This window comes from Diabrotica undecimpunctata, chromosome 6 (assembly GCF_040954645.1).
Source record: "Diabrotica undecimpunctata isolate CICGRU chromosome 6, icDiaUnde3, whole genome shotgun sequence".
NCBI classification, from domain to species: Eukaryota; Metazoa; Arthropoda; class Insecta; order Coleoptera; family Chrysomelidae; genus Diabrotica; species Diabrotica undecimpunctata.
The window spans coordinates 68886022-68906012 of record NC_092808.1 but is presented as its reverse complement, the minus strand read 5'-3'; the positions used below and the strand labels follow the sequence as shown (position 1 = coordinate 68906012).

Genomic DNA, 19991 nt, shown 5'->3' with positions numbered 1-19991 from the left:
AATTTGAATAAAAGTTTAAATTCCTTATTAACTTATTAAACAGAAAACATTATCGTGAAGTTGTCTTTTTCATTATACAGGGTGCTGTCAAAATTGGCTTAAAAACCGGCATCTTAAATTTTCGCCTACTTCCTTTTTTCAAATGACTTTGCATGCGATTCATTATTTTAGAACAATATATTTTTCACTATCAATCTGTATTATTATTCCCTATACGTATGAAATATTCTGAGAAAAATATCAGTTATTGTTACTGTTTAATAGTAACCTTGTTGTATGCCATTGGATGACAGTAATAATAATAATTTGCCTAATTTTCTTGACAAAATAATAATGACTCATTTAGGATATACAAATGATGATTTTTTAAATTTAATTATAACTTAAGGTGAGTGTAACACAATATTATCCAGAACTTGACGTGTTTCATGAGAGATATCCTGAGAAGCTAGACCAAATCATAAAACTATAAAACGTTTGTTGAACAACTGTTTCCAGTTTAGTCATTTTATAAATAAAAGGACTCACGTCGATAATAAAGACTTAAAATATATCCTGGAATATTTTGCAGCTAATCCAAATTCATCCTTTGAGCAATTGTTACAGGTATTGACTCGAACAATTCACATAATTTTAAAAAACATCATTTGACCCTTTATTCGTATACACTAGCTCAACATTTACATCCTGGGAATTATGTAAGACGTGTAGAATTTTGTGAATGGGTTTAGATGAAATGCCAAGATCAAGATTTTACAAAAAAAAAAATTATTTGGTGTTATGAATCGAAGTTTACAAAAAATGGTATGGTTGACATAACAGTCACTTCTGGAGTGACGAAAATCCTCAGCTCACGTGGGATAGTAAATTTCAAGAATTCTCCTCGTTCAATGTTTTTGTGCTATGAAAAATAAGATAGTCGCTCTCATGATTTATGACGAAAAGATAAACGGAGAGCGTTACTGCAACATTTTACAGCAAGTAATTGTACCAGCACTGCACATAATAAAAAGGCTAACGAGGCTTGTTTTCAACAAGATGGAGCACCGGCTCACAATATTCGAAGAGTCGGCACACTGATTGATGAAATATTTAGCGATAGACGGATAGCTAATAAAGATCCGTTTCTCTGGTCACCAAGATTCCGTTGTCACCGTTAGATTAGATATATTTGAATATGATAAGATTTTCTTTGAACCTGCACTACCGAGGAAGCTATAGTAAATAAAGTCCTTTAAGTTCTTAACGAAATAAAGATAAAGAATCAATATCAAGAGCTACTAACGAAAATCTGATTAAAAGAGTTCATAAATGATTTGATGTTGATGGGTAACATTTTGAACATTTATTACATTAATAAGCTAGTGCCAATTTTCTTTGATAGCATCTTTTTATTTGTTCAATGTTTAACTTACAATATGAAAGTTGTAAATTAACACGTAGTCTATGAAAAAAAAATTTTGTAACAAAAATGTATAAAGTTAATTTATTTGAAAACTGCAAGAGATATAGGGAATACTAATACAGATCGATAATGAAAAACATATTTTTTCATATCTAAGAATCTAACATATCAAAAGAACTCATATCGCAACACAACGATCGTGTTTCTTACGTAATTACAGAGAAAACAGAAATAGTACATATCCACGAGAAGTTTTATTTTTAGACGAAACGTGGATTTCTACAGAAACAGAACAGCAGAAGTGTACGTATAAACCAAGTGGTTATGATGGAAAAAGATTTATTGTGGTTCATGCCGGTTCAGTAAAAGGTTTTATTTCAGGCGCCAGTTTGTAATTTTGTTCAAAATTCTTGACTGTAGGTTATCACGGTGAAATGAATAGTACATTATTTACTAAATGGATAACTTCACAATTACTTAATAATTTAGAACACCCCTCTTCGTCATGGACAACGCACCCTACCATAGTGAAATCATGAATAACCAACCTTCCGCTAAATGGTTAAAATCAGACATTATAGATTGGTTGAAGAAATACAATGTTAATTTTGATAAACATCAGTTAAAACCATAAGTGTTGTATTGGCTAAGATGAATCCACAAGAACATATATATTGTAGATGAACTAATACGTGAACATGAACACAAAGTGCTTAGATTGCCACTATATCACCCAGATTTTAATGCTATGCATTTAATGGGCAGATTGTCAGATTTACTATAATACATATATTGACAGAGATATGGAGGCGAACATATTTTAAGTGTGTGGAAGGAAGCAATTCAAAAGTGTAACGATGTCGCCTGGGCAAAGTGTGTAGAACATAATAACAAATTAATTGAACAGTGGTTTATTAGAGAAGAAAATATGTGTAATATTAATATCGAAACTGCAATAGTTAACATTGGAGATAACAGTTCAAATTATGAAGGTGATGAAAATGAAATATGAGAAACGAAAAACCTACGTTCAAAATCTTCTAACAATATTATTTGAGCTAAATATTGTTTAATTCTTTAAATAATTTTACTTTTACCTACTACATCAACACTTATTGTATATTTAATTATATTTTTTTATAAATTGTTTATTTATTGATTAATTACTAATGATATTAATAGAATTTATTAAGCTACTTCAAATGTAGCTGTAATTCTGCACCAAAGTTTAAAGCAAAACTAACATGTTACATTGTATTTAGTTGATAACATCAAATTTTATAATATAACCCGTGATCAGAGAAGTAGGCACTTTCTGTCATTTGCCGTTGCGTGGAGTAAATTTCCGACTTTAAATATATATATATATATATATATATATATATATATATATATATATATATATATATATATATATATATATATATACATACATACATACATACATACATACATACATATATAATATGTACCACAACGAATAAAGATCTTTCACTGCACTGTTCCATAATATTTAATATAAAATAACCATTTATATTACGTATTGAAAAAAAAAACTAAGTAAAAAAGCTTTCAGTTGGTAATTAGCAAATGTACATATATCTAGGTAGCAGCAGTCAAAAATCACAAGACATCTTATATTCAATACAAAACCAAACAAAAACCCAACAATAATAATAACTAAAGTGGAAATGCAATCAAATAAAATTTCGAAACATACATAATCAGTTTATTCTAAATCAACTTTTAACTAAAAGTAAAATTATATATACTAACATTCTAATAACTATAGAAGTAAAAAATTCAAAACATTCCATAAATATATTCTAACTGTTATTACCTCCATCAGAGATATTTTCAAGTAATATATCATATGTTTTGTACTTCGTTTTTTTAGCAGGGGGTGCACCATTGCCTGTATTGGATGGCAATATATTAATATCTGTAGGCGTCCAATTATCTTCGGGGTCTTCAATCTAAAAAAAAACATTCGTTTTCAGTAATTACTCACTATATAAAGTGTCACCGACAGTTCGAAGTGTTCCTCGTTGTGAGAAAAGACAGCAAAAAAGTCATATACTAAATTATGGACACCATAATAGCTTAAAATTTTAAAATTATTTTCAATTATATAAGGTATTCCATATAGTCAGAATATACAGAGTTGACAGTGCAAGAAAATAGATCTGAGTGTTGAATACTCTATATATCTCTATACCCTATAAACCGACGTCTAGTAAAGTGAAATAAGAAAATATTCTTTGGAAATAATAAACTCGGTCCATCCATTTTTTCATGTGGGAGAATACATGTCGGTAGAAGGCTCTATATTTATAATACACATTTTTGACAGGAATCATACACGTGATTTAACATAGAATGGAGAAGTCATTGTTGACATAACCTTTAAGAGAAAAGGTAAGAAACTAATAATTTCGTAGAAGTGGTGTAGAGAAAGTAGAAAGCTTAAAATGTATACATGATTGAAACCTTAGATATTATAATAGACTTGTTTAACACAATATACAAAACAGGAAATATATACCGAAACAATGGCTACTCTCCACCTTTTGCGCTATCCCTAAAGATACAAAATATTGCAGTGAATACAGAACAATATCAATAAGTCATGTTCTCAAATTATTCTTGAAAATAATACATGGTCATATAAATAAAAAACAGGAAGAAGGAATAGATGATAGTCAGTTTAGATTTAGAAATGGACTATTAACCAGAGAGACGTTATTTGCTTTTATTTTGATAGCTCAAAGATGCATGGATTTTGAAAAAGCATTTGATAAAATAAAACATGAAAAATTAGTCCAAATTTTATAGACAAACAGGACTTAAAAATAATAACAACCTCTACTGAAATCAAACAGCACAAATTGTAAAGGCGGAGTACCACCACTCGTGTATTTGGAAAATATTTGTCACTTGCCTATATCTGCCATGTAGTGGGGGTGGTTCACCCGACCATTACTTGTACAATTATTTGCCGAATGCGAAGTTCCGCCGGTTGTCGGTAAAAATGCCGCGAGTCAAAGGGATTTCAATTATTTGCATATTTGATAAGTTCATACTTGCCGATGCGCTCCCACTACTTGTCGTCTTGGTCGCACGTAATTTCTGCAGTACTGTGTTTGGCTTCCCTAGCGCGAGCATGATGTGTGTTTTTAATGTTATTAATTCTAGAGTTTTGCTGTACTTGCCAAATACACGAGTAGTGGGAGTCTGCCTTTATGGATAACGAACCAGTTTAGAAATTGAAATCAGGACATGAGCTAGGCAGGGATGTATTATGTCTCCATTACTATTCAATGTATTGTTACGATAAATAATGACGTGTCATATGACTCAAAACTGTAAATATATTGACTAATTCTTTTCTGTTCTAGTTATTTCGGCGCTCAGTTGAAAAATAAAGTTTCAGCCGTCGACCGACTTTTACTAGTAAATTCGCCGAAAGACCAGTCCTTCGTTCTCGTCTATTCGATGGGATCCCGTTCTAATGGGGAAGGTCATCGACTCATTGCCAGACTCTTCTAGATAACGGCATTTTATATAAATGGGACATTTTATTTGGAGGACAGGAGTTTTCCGAAAATTCGCGCAGCGTTTTAAATTGTAACGCACGAATTATAATAAATTGTGTAATTGAGATAAATTAGTAATAAAGACTTTAATAAATTTGTGAGTGTTATAAATAGAACCTTTAATAAATAAATAATAAATAAATTAGAATTAATAAAAACATAACAGTATATAGTACTCATTTAGTAGTATAGTATTCATTTTTGAAGGAGCATTACTATATGAAAGTGAATAATTAACGGACAAACTATTAACAACATAGATGTAATAAGATATGCAGATGACACCGTGATTATGGCAAGCTCTGCTGAACAACTCCAACTACTGCTAAACAAGACAAATATATACTGTGAAAAAGACGGACTAAAAATTAATATAAAAAATACTAAATACATGATAATAACAAATATATAAACAAACATACATTTGGGACATGTACCGATAAAAGGGTTGAAAAATACAAATACCTGGAAACCGAGAATTTAGAAAACAATGACCAAACAGAAATAACGGTCAGTATAGAAATAGTAAGAAATGTGTTTGTAAAAATGAAAATTATTCTTTGCAATAACGAATCTATATTGGATTAGAACTGAAAATAAGAGCTCTGAGATGTTACTTTTTCGATACTATAATATGGGCGTGAAAGCTGGACACTAAAGCAAGAACATATAAATAAGCTAGTCATTTGAAATATGGAGCTACAGAAGGATGCTTAGAATAGCATGGACACAAAAGAAAATGAACACGAAAGTATTGCGAGAAATGGGCAAAGAATACGAAATAATAAATACAATAAAAATAAGAAAATTACAATATCAAGGGCGAAATCTGAGAACAGCACAAAATCGATCGGAATGGATTTGCAGCAGTGATCGAGTTTGGACTGATGATGAAATTTGAAGAAATAATATTTATAAAATAAAAAAAAAAAATGAGTACAAGAGGGTATCTTTATGTTTATGAAACTATTTTCTTGCGGTATTTTTATATTAACTACTATATATTTATATATTTCGCAAGTTTTAGGAAGCACAGTGATAAAAATTTGAATTCGGTTTCGCCAGGTAGAAATCATTTGATTTCTCTTTTTGTTTTTAGATGGCGTAGTTACGTCCGTATATAGTTGTTTTGATAACTATTGTCTAGGACGGGAAAGATTTTTGTTTTGGTTCAGAGTAGTGGCTATACCGCTCTGAGGAGACCTAAAGAGGTCGAAATACGTATAAGCGGCTGTCGCTGCCCTGTATCAAAACAAAAATCTAATACCGTCATTATGATTTATTTATTTATATATAAATTTACTTTATATTTGACGTTTCCATTTCCACTTAAAACAAATTATTTTGTTTTGTTACTTGGAAATAGAAAAGATTCTTCTAATAACTTATTTTTATCTGCTTCAGTCATAATGACGATTCAGACATTTTACATTTAGAGCAGGTACTTTCAGTTCTGATTAGAACAGTTTTGTTTAATTTTATAAACTTTAATAATCAGTACTAGTCGGTACTCTCATCCCCGATTAGACTTAATCAAGAATTAACGGTCCATTAACTTTAACCAGCTAAAAGTAATATGATTAACAGCCGTTTAAAGATAATCAAGGCATTACATTTATAAAATAAACTATTACGTTTTTTTGGTGTGAGTGTTTGAAGTATTATTTTAATTTATTTTTGTCAAGATCTAAATTTTATATTGACAAAATAGACCTTCACGAATTTGAGGAACATTTTGATGATGATTTTGATGAATTTCAATATAAAAATACTGTGAGACAATAATTCGTATAAGAGCTGGTTCCTGTTTTACGTCTCATAAATCTTCAGTAAGTATATATTACCTTTTCTTTCATTGAAACACATCTTAAATATTTTTTTAAATATGTACCTATATCTAACAATAAAAATCATTTTGTTTTAGTTATCTTGAGCTTGACATCACAGCACAAGTTTTAATAACTTTACGAGTTTATGCTACATGCTGTTTTAATACCGTTATGGGTGATTTTGGTGATACAAAACAACTACTGGAAGAATCATAAACCGCATGAAATACTCGCAAACAGATGTTGTTGATATTGATATAGAAGTTGACACAGAAGATATATATAAACGACAATAAAATTTCAACAATAAATATTTAAGATATATATAAACGACAATAAAATTTCAGCAATAAATATTTAAATATTTGTTTTATTGTGTTGAATCAGTTTATATTGTTCTTCTTCTTTTTATGTAGACATGACTCTGTCTATTTTTCAATGTGCCTCCAGTAAGTTGTCGTTCCATCGTTTAAGTGGTCATCCTATTGGGGAACCGTCTCTTGCCGTCTTTACTAGTCCATTTGTTGATATTCGGCTTATATGATCGTTCCATTCTACTCTTCTATTTTTTACCTAGTCCTTGATGTTCTCCACGTTGCATCTACGTCGTATATCTGTACTTGTAGCCCTGTCCCATAGTGTTTTACTATCAATTTTTTTAAGTGTTTTCATCTCTGCTGTTTCTAACATAATTTCTGTCCTCTACTGTCAGGTTGTGTTTCTGCTGCGTATGTCATTATTGGTCTAATGACTATTTTGTAAATTATACCTTTAGTTCTTTCCCGATATATTTCTACATACTGTTTCATTCAAGCAACCTGCATCTCTGTTTGCTCTATTCACTGTATCTTCCACTTCTGTTTCGAGTTTTCTGTAGCTAGATAATGTGATGGCTAGATATTTAAACTCCAACACTTGTTATCTGACCTTTCAGCTCCAATTTACATCTTAGTACATTTGCTGTTATTCATATATGCATGCATTTTGTCTTTTTTGGGAAAATTAATACAAATTGTTGCAGTTTATATTGTTAATATACTTTATGTTAAACATCTGTTGAATGGGAATATTCTAATTTTGAATCAGGAACTTTAACAATTCCTAAACTTTTCCACAATGTCTAATAGGTGATAATTGTACACATGAAATTTATTGAACTTATACAGTGTGTAAAAGCCAAATGGAATAAATTCATTATTTAGGTTACTGTACATATTTATAAAAAATCCCGAAACACGTCAAATTATAACTTGACATTCTTTAACGTGAAAATGCAACCCCTACCTTCAACCCCCTTAGAATGACAGGTACAACCCCCAATTTTTAAAATAGGAAGTATAGGCTTGTGATATATCGTTTGAAAGATCTTTTCATTCTCCATTCAAAAATGTTGTTGCTTTCAAGTTTATTAAGATTAATTAAGATAAAATAAATTAAAATCATGTGGTTACCGAAATTCGCTACAATACAATCAAAAACTAAAATGTAATGCAAAACGTAATAAAATGTAGAACACGAAAAAGAACTATGAATGTTAATGAAGTAGATGTTCAAAATGTTCACCGCGAACGTCTTGGCAACATCCTAATCTCAAATAAAACTGTCTTCTAACATTATTTAACATAACAGGCGTGATCGACCTAATCGCAAGCGTTATTCGTTCTTTTAAGTCATTTAAATCAGAAGGTTTAGTTTTGTACACAGGCTCTTCACATATCCCCATAAAAATAAATCTAATAATGTAAGATCAGGTGATCGCGCTGGCCATTCAATCGATCCTCGCCTCCCTATCCACCGATTGGGAAATATTATATCGAGGTACTGCCGGACATTAAGTTGGTAATGTGGTGGTATTCCATCCTGCCGAAACCATATCGTATTCGCTGGAACTTGAGGGTTTCCTGGATCAGGATATAAATTTGCCAACGTTGGAATGACATCATTTTGAAATAGTGCCAAATAATTGTTGCCATTCAAGTTGCCCTCAATGAAAATGGGACCAATGATATTGTTTCCTACAATCCCTGCCCAAACATTAACCTTTTGAGGGTATTGAGTGTGTTCTTCTCTCATCCAGTGAGGATTTTCCGTGGCCCAGTAGCGGCAATTTTGCCGATTAGCATGACCGTTAAGTGAAAAAGTACACTCATCAGAAAACATAACGTCTTCTAATTGGATAATATTGTTATCCAACATGTCCATCATTTGCTCACAAAAAAAAGTTCTCCTATCAAAATTGTCTTCCATGAGCTCCTGAGTAGGTATCATCTTATAGGGATGCAATTTATTTTCTTTTAATATGTTTACTATCGATGTATGGCTAGCATTGAATGTAGTGGATGCCTGTCTACTCGATGTATGTGGATTTTCCTGAAACTCAAGCAACACATCTAATTTGAGTTCATCACTCAGTGCATTGGCAGCTGCTTTTTTTATCTGCCTTACATGACCAAAGTCGCGAAACTGCTTCTCTATTTTACTTATTGTTCCGTGGGATATAGGCGGTAAATTAGAAAATTTCTCATGAAATAGGCGAGTTACTTCCTGTTGTGTTCGGGTGTTATCTCCATAACCAATCATTTGTAAACCAGTTATTTTATGCATTTCCGTTATTCTAACCATTTTTCCGAATTGAATTGAACGAACTTTTTACTTAAATTAAAATACTGACAACTTAAATAAAACAATTTACTAATGCGTGTTAAAATATAACGTTGCCACGGAAATTCTTTAAAGTTTTTTAATGGTTACCATCTAAAAACCACAATGCTATGGTTTTTGTTCACTTTCTCATTATCAAGACCTAAACGGGAAATAAGTTTTGAGTATATTTTAGTGAATTTCGGTAACCACATGATTTTAAGTTATTTTATCTTAATTAATCTTAATAAACTTGAAAGCGACAACATTTTTGAATGGAGAATGAAAAGACCTTTCAAACGATATATCACAAGCCTATACTTCCTATTTTAAAAATTGGGGGTTGTACCTGTAATTCTAAGGGGGTTGAAGGTAGGGGTTGCATTTTCACGTTAAAGAATGTCAAGTTATAATTTAAATTTGACGTGTTTCGGGATTTTTTATAAATATGTACAGTAACCTAAATAATGAATTTATTCCATTTGGCTTTTACACACTGTATGTTTCTATATATATATATATATATATATATATATATATATATATATATATATATATATATATATATATATATATATATATATATATATCTATATATCTTTTGAGAATTTAACAGCCACGATTTGATCATGATTAACTAATCGGCACAAAATTGACAGGAAGTACTGAAATTTATTTAATCAATGCTTAAATGACGATTCAAGTTAATTGTTAATTGTGCGATTAGGTAGTAGCAGAAAGTACCGGCCCTTAAAGGCAGAGAGTTTTAAGTGCATTCCTGGGGCGATGTTGTTATTAGAGTGTGGTGTTGAGCTGGCAGGATCGCCATGTGGTTTCGGGCTTCCGAATTATCCCAACTGATTTTTCATTTTATTTTCTTTCTTCGGATTTAAAGATTCAATTTTTTATAGACAGGATTCAATTCTTTACTTCATGTATTCTGGCAGGATCTCCATGTGGTGCTGAGCTCCTGCTGCATTAGCTAAAAGTACTTTTTAATGTATTATATAACTTAAAACTTATCCATTGACTCAGGTCGGATTGCTACTACATTATAAACTGTGTCAGCGATACCAACTGAATGAATTATATCTACCTTTTTCGTTTTAAATATGCGACTTAAGCTCTTTATACAAGATCGAGCAATGGTAAAGATATACTGTATTTCAGTAATAATTGCATTCTCGTGTTTACCTATATCCTTTCCTAATATCATGACATTGAACTAAATTCAAATCGAACACAGAGGACAGTTCATTTGATTATATGAAATAAACTCTAACCTAAGAATAACTGTCGGAAAAAATTATGATAGCATGTGACTGGTCGGTAAAAAGAAAACCACATCCAATTATTACAATACAATTACCTTGGGTAGTTAGTAATCCTGTGGTAAACCATAAGGAAAAACCGGAAAGAAAAAATTATGATACGAGTCTTACATTTTATATACGTATTGAGTCTTACATTTTATTTAGTCTCAATATTGACTTTCACTTACTCTCAATATGAATAATGTATTCTCGATATTCTATTTTCTACAAATGAATTTGCTGGGTAGTTTGTTTCATTAGCACGTTTTGGAAGTTTCGTCTTAATAAAAGTTTTCGAATTCACATTTCGTATTTTATAAATACAATCATTTGTTTTTCCTGTTCATTGTTAGGTTAGGTTTTACAAAAAAAGAACTCAATTTTTTCGTTTGTTTTAAACGTTGAATTTATTTCCTATCCCTTTAAATTTTTCTGATAATCCTTCTACACTTGTTCCAACGAAAATGCTCTTTTAGATGAGAAACATGTATTGACATCTATTTTAATAAAACGTAATTTGTCGTTCATCAACAAAGGATTTTACGTAGTAGAGAAAATGGAACGGAATAGATAATATTGAACGGGATCCTAAAATATTTACCCATTTGCGTTTTGAGGACAGTAACATAAAATATGTGCAAGAATTATAGGAAATAAATCAGCATTTATAACAACAAATACATTGAGATCTATTTTATATAACCTAACAACGAACGGTAGAGAACACTTATTTAGTGGAAAATTCAATAGTAATAAGATTGGTCTCTAGTATAAATCCACCCCTTAAGAGTGCAAGATGACTAGGTTTTTCTGTGGATAGAATGGAAGAATTATAGTAATTACTATTTAAATGGGAACAAGCCACAATTAAAGGTTAAAGTACGTTTATTGGCGTTTCAATTTCCACTTCGGAAATCGTTCTCAAAATACAAACATTAGTAAATTTGATGTCTATTTAAGTCCGACACTACCGCCTGAGCTATGTGGCCCTTATAATTTAAAATAATAGTCGATAGTTCCTATAAAGAAATAAAAAATTGAACTATGTGTAGGACGGACATGCGGTAATAGGACTGAAGTAACGCGAAAAACAAACAGAAATCAGCTTAACGTAATAACAGGTCTATTACTGGATTCATTCAAGTGATTCCTGCATACAATGGGACTGTTTCATGGAGACTTAAACTACAGACTATGTAGCAGAGAACATGAAACAGTCAACCATACACTAAAAATATATGGTACTCATCCACTAGACCTGTACAAGCTAAATAGGGTTCCATAGTTTTAGAAGGAATGGAAGATTTACAATAAGCCAATTGGCTGCAGTACGGCTGATTTACAACAGACGACTTTGATGAGACGAAAAAAAAGTCTCACCTACTTTGAAAAGGCATTCGACTGAGTACAACACGATACAGTTTTCAATTACCTCCAAACAGTAGGACTGAACAATTACGACATGACTACTAAATTGTATTAAATCAAGTAGCCTCTATTCAAATTGAAAACAGTCATACTCAAAAACTACCCATTAAACGTGGAGTACGACAAGGCTGCGTTTTGTCACCCGGTTTTTCAATATATATTCCGAAGAAATCTTATTAAGGAATATAGGTATTAAGGAATAAAAATAAGCGGAGAAATAATTAACAATATTAGATACACTTACGATGTAGTCATTCTCACAGAGAACTTAGTAAACCTGGTCAATGAAGAAAGTTGCCCAAAGGGTCCTAAAATTTTAAAAACAAAGTGGATAGTTTGAGGGAGGATAGATCATATAAACCATTGTAAGTACCTTGGCAGGTGGTTGAATGTGACTAATGACAAGATAATAACCAAAACTGAAATATTACGGAAGGCTTTTATGACATGGAAACCAGTTCTATGTAACAGAAACCTGTCAATACATATTCTTGAGAGGGTCCTGATGCTGTGTGTAGTCTATCATATTATACGACTGTGTGACAAGGACATTAAAAACCAAATGCTCAGCCAATTGGAAGCATTCGAATTATGCGGCTATCGCAGGATTCTGAACATATAGGTCTCACACACCTTCAATGAAATTTTTTTTTTTTTTTTGTGGCATTGACTTTCGTCATTCAGCCAGTCTCGAAAGGTTATAATATATTCCTTAAAAAAGTATACACAGATAAGTACAGATTATTTCTCTCAGACAAATGCACAGCGATATCCCTAAAACGAAATGGACGAATAATTAATAGAAGAACACGTCGAAGGAAAATACAAGGACACTCGCTTCTCGTCTAGGGGTCCGTCAAGACATTTATTTTAACAGACAAACAATACTGGACCACGGATAAGGTATTGTTACATATAGGATAAACAAAGGGTACAAGTCTAACCCTATACACGCTCATGAAAATTTTCATGAACGAGTACCAGATTTATAAAGCTATGCATGTGTCTGACAAAAATTCTATAATTAAATTATATATTGTTACAGAACCTATGGCTAACAAGGACTGTATATTATATGGAGCGTATGTATTGCATTTAGTTAATTTTGTATACAGGGAGTTTGAATGCTGAATAAATTTAGGACATTCAAAAAAGATGTGATCGAGGTCACCTAGCTTGCCGCAATGTTTGCAACTATCATCATCGATGACTTTAATTTTAAATAAATGGCATGGGTAGCATGCATGTCCAAAGCGTATTCGATTTATAGTAGTAATATATTTACGAGGAGCTTTGAAATTCTGAAACCAGGTTGTTTGAGGTAGAGTTGCTTGTAAAGAGGTATACCTTTTATGGTTTGTAGAACAGTAATGTTTCCATTGCTCTTTCCATCTAAGTTGCTGATTTTTTTTGAAAATCGTAGTAACATCTGATGTGTTAAGCATATATTTCAACGTAGAGCCAGTTGTTACACTCATTTTAGCCAAGTGATCTACATATTCATTGTGTTTGAGACCAATATGTGCTTTGACCCAAATAAATTTTATGTTGACTCCAGTCGATGATAAATGATACAATACAATCGGTCTTTTATTTCAAATATGTAGGGGTTGCTAAATGTTGAGGGTAATTCAATGTTTTTTATGCTCTGCAAAACTGAAAGGCAATCTGACAGAATTAAGATATGTCTATTACAGGTGTTTTTAACATATTTTAGAGCTTCAAGTATAGCTATTGATTCCGCTGAAAACATTGAAAATTCATAATGAAAATGTTCATCGAGTAATAACTACAAACCAGTTACTCCTAAATATTAAAAAGAGAAGGAAAACAATAATTTGGGCACATAAATATCATCTACTTGTCTTATAATACAAGGAAACGTGGAGGGAAAAACATGGGTAGGCCGAAGGAAGCTCCCATGATTGCGTAATATCAGTCAATGGTGTGATCTCACGGTGGAAGAATTATTTCGCGCCACAGCCAACAAATATTTCGGGAAATTTTAAATATGATGGCGGCCAACATCTGAGTATATACACGGCACCTAAAGAAGAAGTAAAAAAAAATAGGATTTGATGTCAATGATGTTTGATAAGCATCACAAGTTTTTTCAAGGTTATTCCTCGTGATTTACAAAGGTATTACTCCCAAGAGAATTTTACTGTTATGGTGGGACTTAATTGTCTTTTTAAAGACCAATCACATGCCACCAATCAAATGTAAAAGAAGAATCAGTTTGTAATTTGTTAAAAAGTGATGGCAAAATAATTAGTTTTAAAGGAAAATAAAATCTGAATATAAACATATTAGATACTAACGACATCATTGGTTGAAAAGTGGATAAGACGTATTCTTGTTGTAGGAAAGACCAAAACTGTCGATATAGTCGAGTCACCGAATTTGAAAATATTTTGACCAGCCATTGTCGAAAACATACAACATAAAAATTCCTATCACTCATTACTAATAGCTTCAATAAATTTACTGTTGCAGACTTTTTTAACTGAAAAAAAAAAGAACACTCATAAATAATGGAAGTGTATATTATTTAATTTTGGTTAAAAAATTTCTATTTGTAAATAATAAAGTGACCATAAAATTTCAAAAATATTTTAAAAAATAATATTTAAATTAAAACGTTGTATATATATATATATATATATATATATATATATATATATATATATATATATATATATATATATATACAGAGTGGTCCTTAAGTAATTGTACAAAAAGAAACAGTAGATTCTACACTTTAAAATATTACGATTTAAGCCAAATTGCTTTAATAAAATGTTGATATTAAGAAAGATACAGGGTGTTAAAGTGCAAATTTAAAATTTTATTTTTCGCTAAAACTTTCACGTTTGTAAACATTTATGTATAAAAATTTACAACTGGGTACTTTTAAATATGAGAAATTATAATTTGATGCACACTTTGATGTAACTGATAGAGGGCGCCACATATGCCACATGCCACATATGTGGTATAAATTTGCACTTAACTTTTTTGCTCTTTTTTAAGTTATCTGTATTTGGGACAAAAAATATTAACGATACATTATTTTAACAAAAAAAAAAGGTATACCTGTTAATAACTTCAAAACTTAACAGTTTTCGTGATAATCGCATTTTACAAATCAGCTGCATAATTCTGATTTAAGGCAATTACTCCAGGCAACGAAGGAAAAATAGACAAAAACATTAATAAATCTAAATTTTGGTTAATAGTTAACGAAATATTAAATAAAATAAATATATCAGCAGGATAATTAATAATAGGATTTGACAAAATAACAGAATAATAGGATTTTACATTAAACATTTTACGTTTTATGTTAAATTAAAGTCATAATCAAAACATTTTGTTTACAAACCAAATTAAGAAATAATTAAACTAAATAACATAACTTTTTGTCAAAGTAAGTGTTCGATATGTCGACCATTTTCTTTAATTATTTCGTCAATATATTCCATAAAAGATCGTCTCATATTAAATAGCATCATTGGTTCTAAAGAAACTGCTGCAGTATTTATTTCTTCTCATAGTTGGTTGCGAATGATTATGGGATTCTTATAGACACGTTGTTTTAATGCCCCCCATACACCAAAATCAAGCGGATTAAATTCTGGGCTACGAAGTGGCTATAATGTATAATGGATGAATATATTCTTTTGCATACATATCCAAATCTTATGGTATATTATAGAACTACATCTTATTTGTCGCAGAGGTATTGTATTAAATTAGAGGTAATGTATTAAACTGTGATGTATCTCGTTCATTGGTTACTTATATACACACGGAATAACCTATCGATGACATTACGTTATAGCTTACAAGTAACTATAATTGCATCTCGAACAAATGGACTATTATGATTTACTAACGAACTAATATTATGCTGAACTAAATTGCCTGTGTGTTTACTATATTTATAACAATATCGGTTATTAGGCCAACGATAATGTTTTTGTAAAAATGCTGAGTCTTTAAGGTTAGATTTGTAGCAAAAGTATTATGAAACAAGACACATATGTGTTATTCAATATCGGTGCTCTAGTTTCTATTTGTCCTAATAAAAATGGGTAAACAATTTACGTAATGAATAATAACTATTATTTTCGGATTTTTTTATGAATTAAATAATTATATCAATATCTCGCCACATTGCCAAGAATATGAATATGACTACCATATTCATGTTCTTGCCATATAGAATATGACTACCACGACCAATCCAACGTTTAGAAAAGTTGTATTTAAGTATGTTCTAACTGCATTCTCTCTAGAATGTGGTGGTGTAGCATCTTGTATAAACCGCATATTTTGGGATTTCAGCATTTTATAATAGAGAAAAAATAATACAAAGCCATTATAGAAACTTAAGAAGGAATAGAAAAGGGAAATTGTAAACATGGTGACGGCCAACGTCTGAATACGGACACGGCAGAAGAAGATGAAGAATATTTTCTCCAATAAGACATTTAGCACCCATAACAAAGCATTTTGTGATGTTGCATTATCATCTTTGAGTTGTTTTAATAAGAATAAACTATTAGTTATGCTTATCTACAGGTATTCAGTGCTTTACCGCACAAATATCAAACTAAGAATTATTATGCAGTTGACTTATAAAATGCGATTATCTCGAAAACGGTTGAATTTTCAGGTTACTAACAAGTATATCTGTTCTTTGTAAAATTAATGTGTCTTTAATATTTTTTAACACAAATAGAGCTAACTTAAAGAGCAAAATAGTTAAGCGCAAATTTATGCCACACATGTGGCATATGTGGCCCCCTCTATTAGTTATAATAAAGTATGTATAAAATTATAATTTATCCTACTCACAAGCATCCAACTGTAAATTGTTGTCCAAAAATGTTTACAAACGTTAAAGTTATAGCGAAAAATAAAATTTTAAATTTCCACTTTAACACCCTGTATCTTTCTTAATATCAACATTTTATTAAAGCAAGTTGCCTTAAATCGTAATATTTTAAAGTGCAAAATCTACAGTTTCTGTTTGTGCAATTACTTAAGGACCACCCTGTATATATATATATATATATATATATATATATATATATATATATATATATATATATATATATATATATATATATATATATATATAGTTTATTTCACGAAAAATGGTTGAGTGCTTAATGATTGCAATAAAACCCGACCGCAAGTACCCCAGCTTAGTCAACATTAGTTGAGCAGGTAAGTATTCAGGTAAAATTGAAGCTACTGTGGAGTGTCGTTATCTTGTTTGTATAATAAATTCCTGGTAATATAAAAACGATTAAAAAATCGTATAAAATTATAAAAACGATTAGAATACATTTTTTTATTTCATAAAGTTGTAAACATTTTAACAGTGAGTTTCACTATCAATGGTTGATCTTTTAATGACCACAATAAATTTGTAGATCGTTAAGTATTTCCTGGAATAATTATACAGGTTCCCTCTATTCTGTATAATTTGTAAAAGTATATAAAACCGATGAGAAATTTTTAAATATACATTTTGTTTCATTTAGTTGAAAGTGTTACAAGTGTTACCAGTGTTTTACCTATAAAACAGCATTATGTGGCGTCCGTGGAAAAACATTGATGATGCTTCTTCCAGTGTTCCAGCAAAGAAAAAGCATTTATCTGCTGACGCTAGAGAAATCGTAAAAACAATATATAGTTCTTTACTTACAAGAGGACTTACTGCTAATACTGCTGCCAGTGAAATATCTGATTTAACGAAAATACCTCTAACCACAGTGAAAAGAATTACATCAAATCCCATTAAGTCAAGAAGGAAGCGTAAGGATGCTGGTTCTACCAAATGTATTGACGAAAGTGATAAGGACTTAATAAGACGAAACATTTACACAATGTACGAAGAGCAACGGATACCTACATTAGATGCTTTAAAACAACGGCTTACTAATGATGATACACAAATAAACTGTAGCCGCATTAGTCTTTGGAGGATTTTGTCTAAAATGGGCTTCAGATATCGTACAATTGACAAAAGGCAAGTACTTATGGAGTCTCATCGTTTACAAAAGTGGCGTACTGAATATACAGGGTGGTCCTAAAGTAATTGTACAAACAGAAACCATAGATTCTGCACTTTAAAATATTACGATTTAAGCCAACTTGCTTTAATAAAATGTTGATATTAAGAAAGATACAGGGTGTTAAAGTGGAAATTTAAAATTCTATTTTTCGCTATAACTTTTACGTTTGTAAATATTTTTGGACAAAAATTTATAATTGGACGCTTTTAAGTAGGATAAATTATAATTTTATACATAAATTAATGTTACTGATAGATGGCGCCACATATGCCACAGGTGTGGCATAGATTTGCGCTTAACTTTTTTGCTCTTAAAGTTACCTCTATTTGTGTTAAAAAATATTAAACATACATTATTTTTACAAAGAAAAGGTATACTTGTTAGTAACCTCAAAATTTAACCGTTTTCGAGATAATCGCATTTTATAAGTCAGCTGCCTCATAATTCTTAGTTGTGATATTTGTGCGGTAAAGCACTCAATACCTGTAGATAAGCATAATTCATAGTTTATTCTTATTAAAACAACTCAAAGATGATAATGTAACATTACAAAATTTTTGTTATGGCTGCTAAATGTCTTATTGGAGAAAATATTCTTCATCTTCTTCTTTAGGTGCCGTGTCCGTATTCAGACGCTGGCCGTCATCATGTATACAATTTCCCTTTTCTATCGCTTCTTAAATTTCTATACCTACTGGCGTTGTATTACTTTTTCCCTATTGTAAAATGCTGAAAAACCAAAATATATGGTTTATGTAAGATGGTACACCACCACATTCTAGAGAGAAGGCGTTGAGAACATAGTTAAATATACCTTTTCTGAACGTTGGATTGGACGTGGCAGTCTTATTCCTTGGCAATGTGGTGAGATATTGATATAATTATTTAATTTATAAAAAAACCCAAAATAATACTTATTGTTCATTACGTAAATTGTTGTTTACCCATTTTTATTATGACAAATGGAAACTAAAGCACAGGTATGAAATAACACACGTGTCTTGTTTCATAATACTTTTGCTACAAATCTTACCTTAAAGACTCAGCATTTTTACAAAAACATCATGGTTGGCCTAATAACCGATATTGTTATAAATATAGTAAACAAACAGGCAATTTAGTTCAGCATAATATTAGTTCGTTAGTTCATAATATTATCATCATTATCATAATAGTCCATTTGTTCGATATGTAATTATAGTTACTCGTAAGCTTATATGAGTGTATATAAGTAACCAATGAATGAGATACATCACAGTTTAATACATTATTTAACCTTTGCGACATAATATACTATAAGATTTGGATATAGATTCGTCCATTATACATTATAGCCACCACGTAGCCCAGAATTTAATTCGCTTGATTTTGGTGTACGGGGCGTATTAAAACAACGTGTCTATAAGAATGCCATAAACATTTGCAACCAAATATGGGAAGAAATAAATACTGCAATAGTTTCTTTAGAACCAATGATGCTATTTAATATGAGATGATTTTTATGGAATATATTGACAAATGAATTAATGAAAATGGTAGACATATCGAACACTTACTTTAACAAAAAGTTTAGTAATTTAGTTTAACTATTTCTTAATTTGGTTTGTAAACAAAATGTTTTGATTACGACTTTAATTTAACATAAAATATAAAATGTGTGATGTAAAATCCTATTATTCTGTTTTTTG

The 19991-nt window shown here is 30.7% G+C and overlaps 1 protein-coding gene across 3 annotated transcripts in view; it reads right to left on the bottom strand.

Annotated features, from left to right (window-relative positions):
• Rbbp5 (retinoblastoma binding protein 5) overlaps positions 1–19991 on the bottom strand; it is a 372021-nt gene that overhangs the window by 12623 nt on the left and 339407 nt on the right. For all 3 annotated transcript variants that reach the window (XM_072534791.1, XM_072534790.1, XM_072534792.1), the window contains exon 9: positions 3246–3381. In XM_072534791.1, the coding sequence (XP_072390892.1) occupies positions 3246–3381 (136 nt within the window). The remainder of the gene's footprint in view (positions 1–3245; positions 3382–19991) is intronic.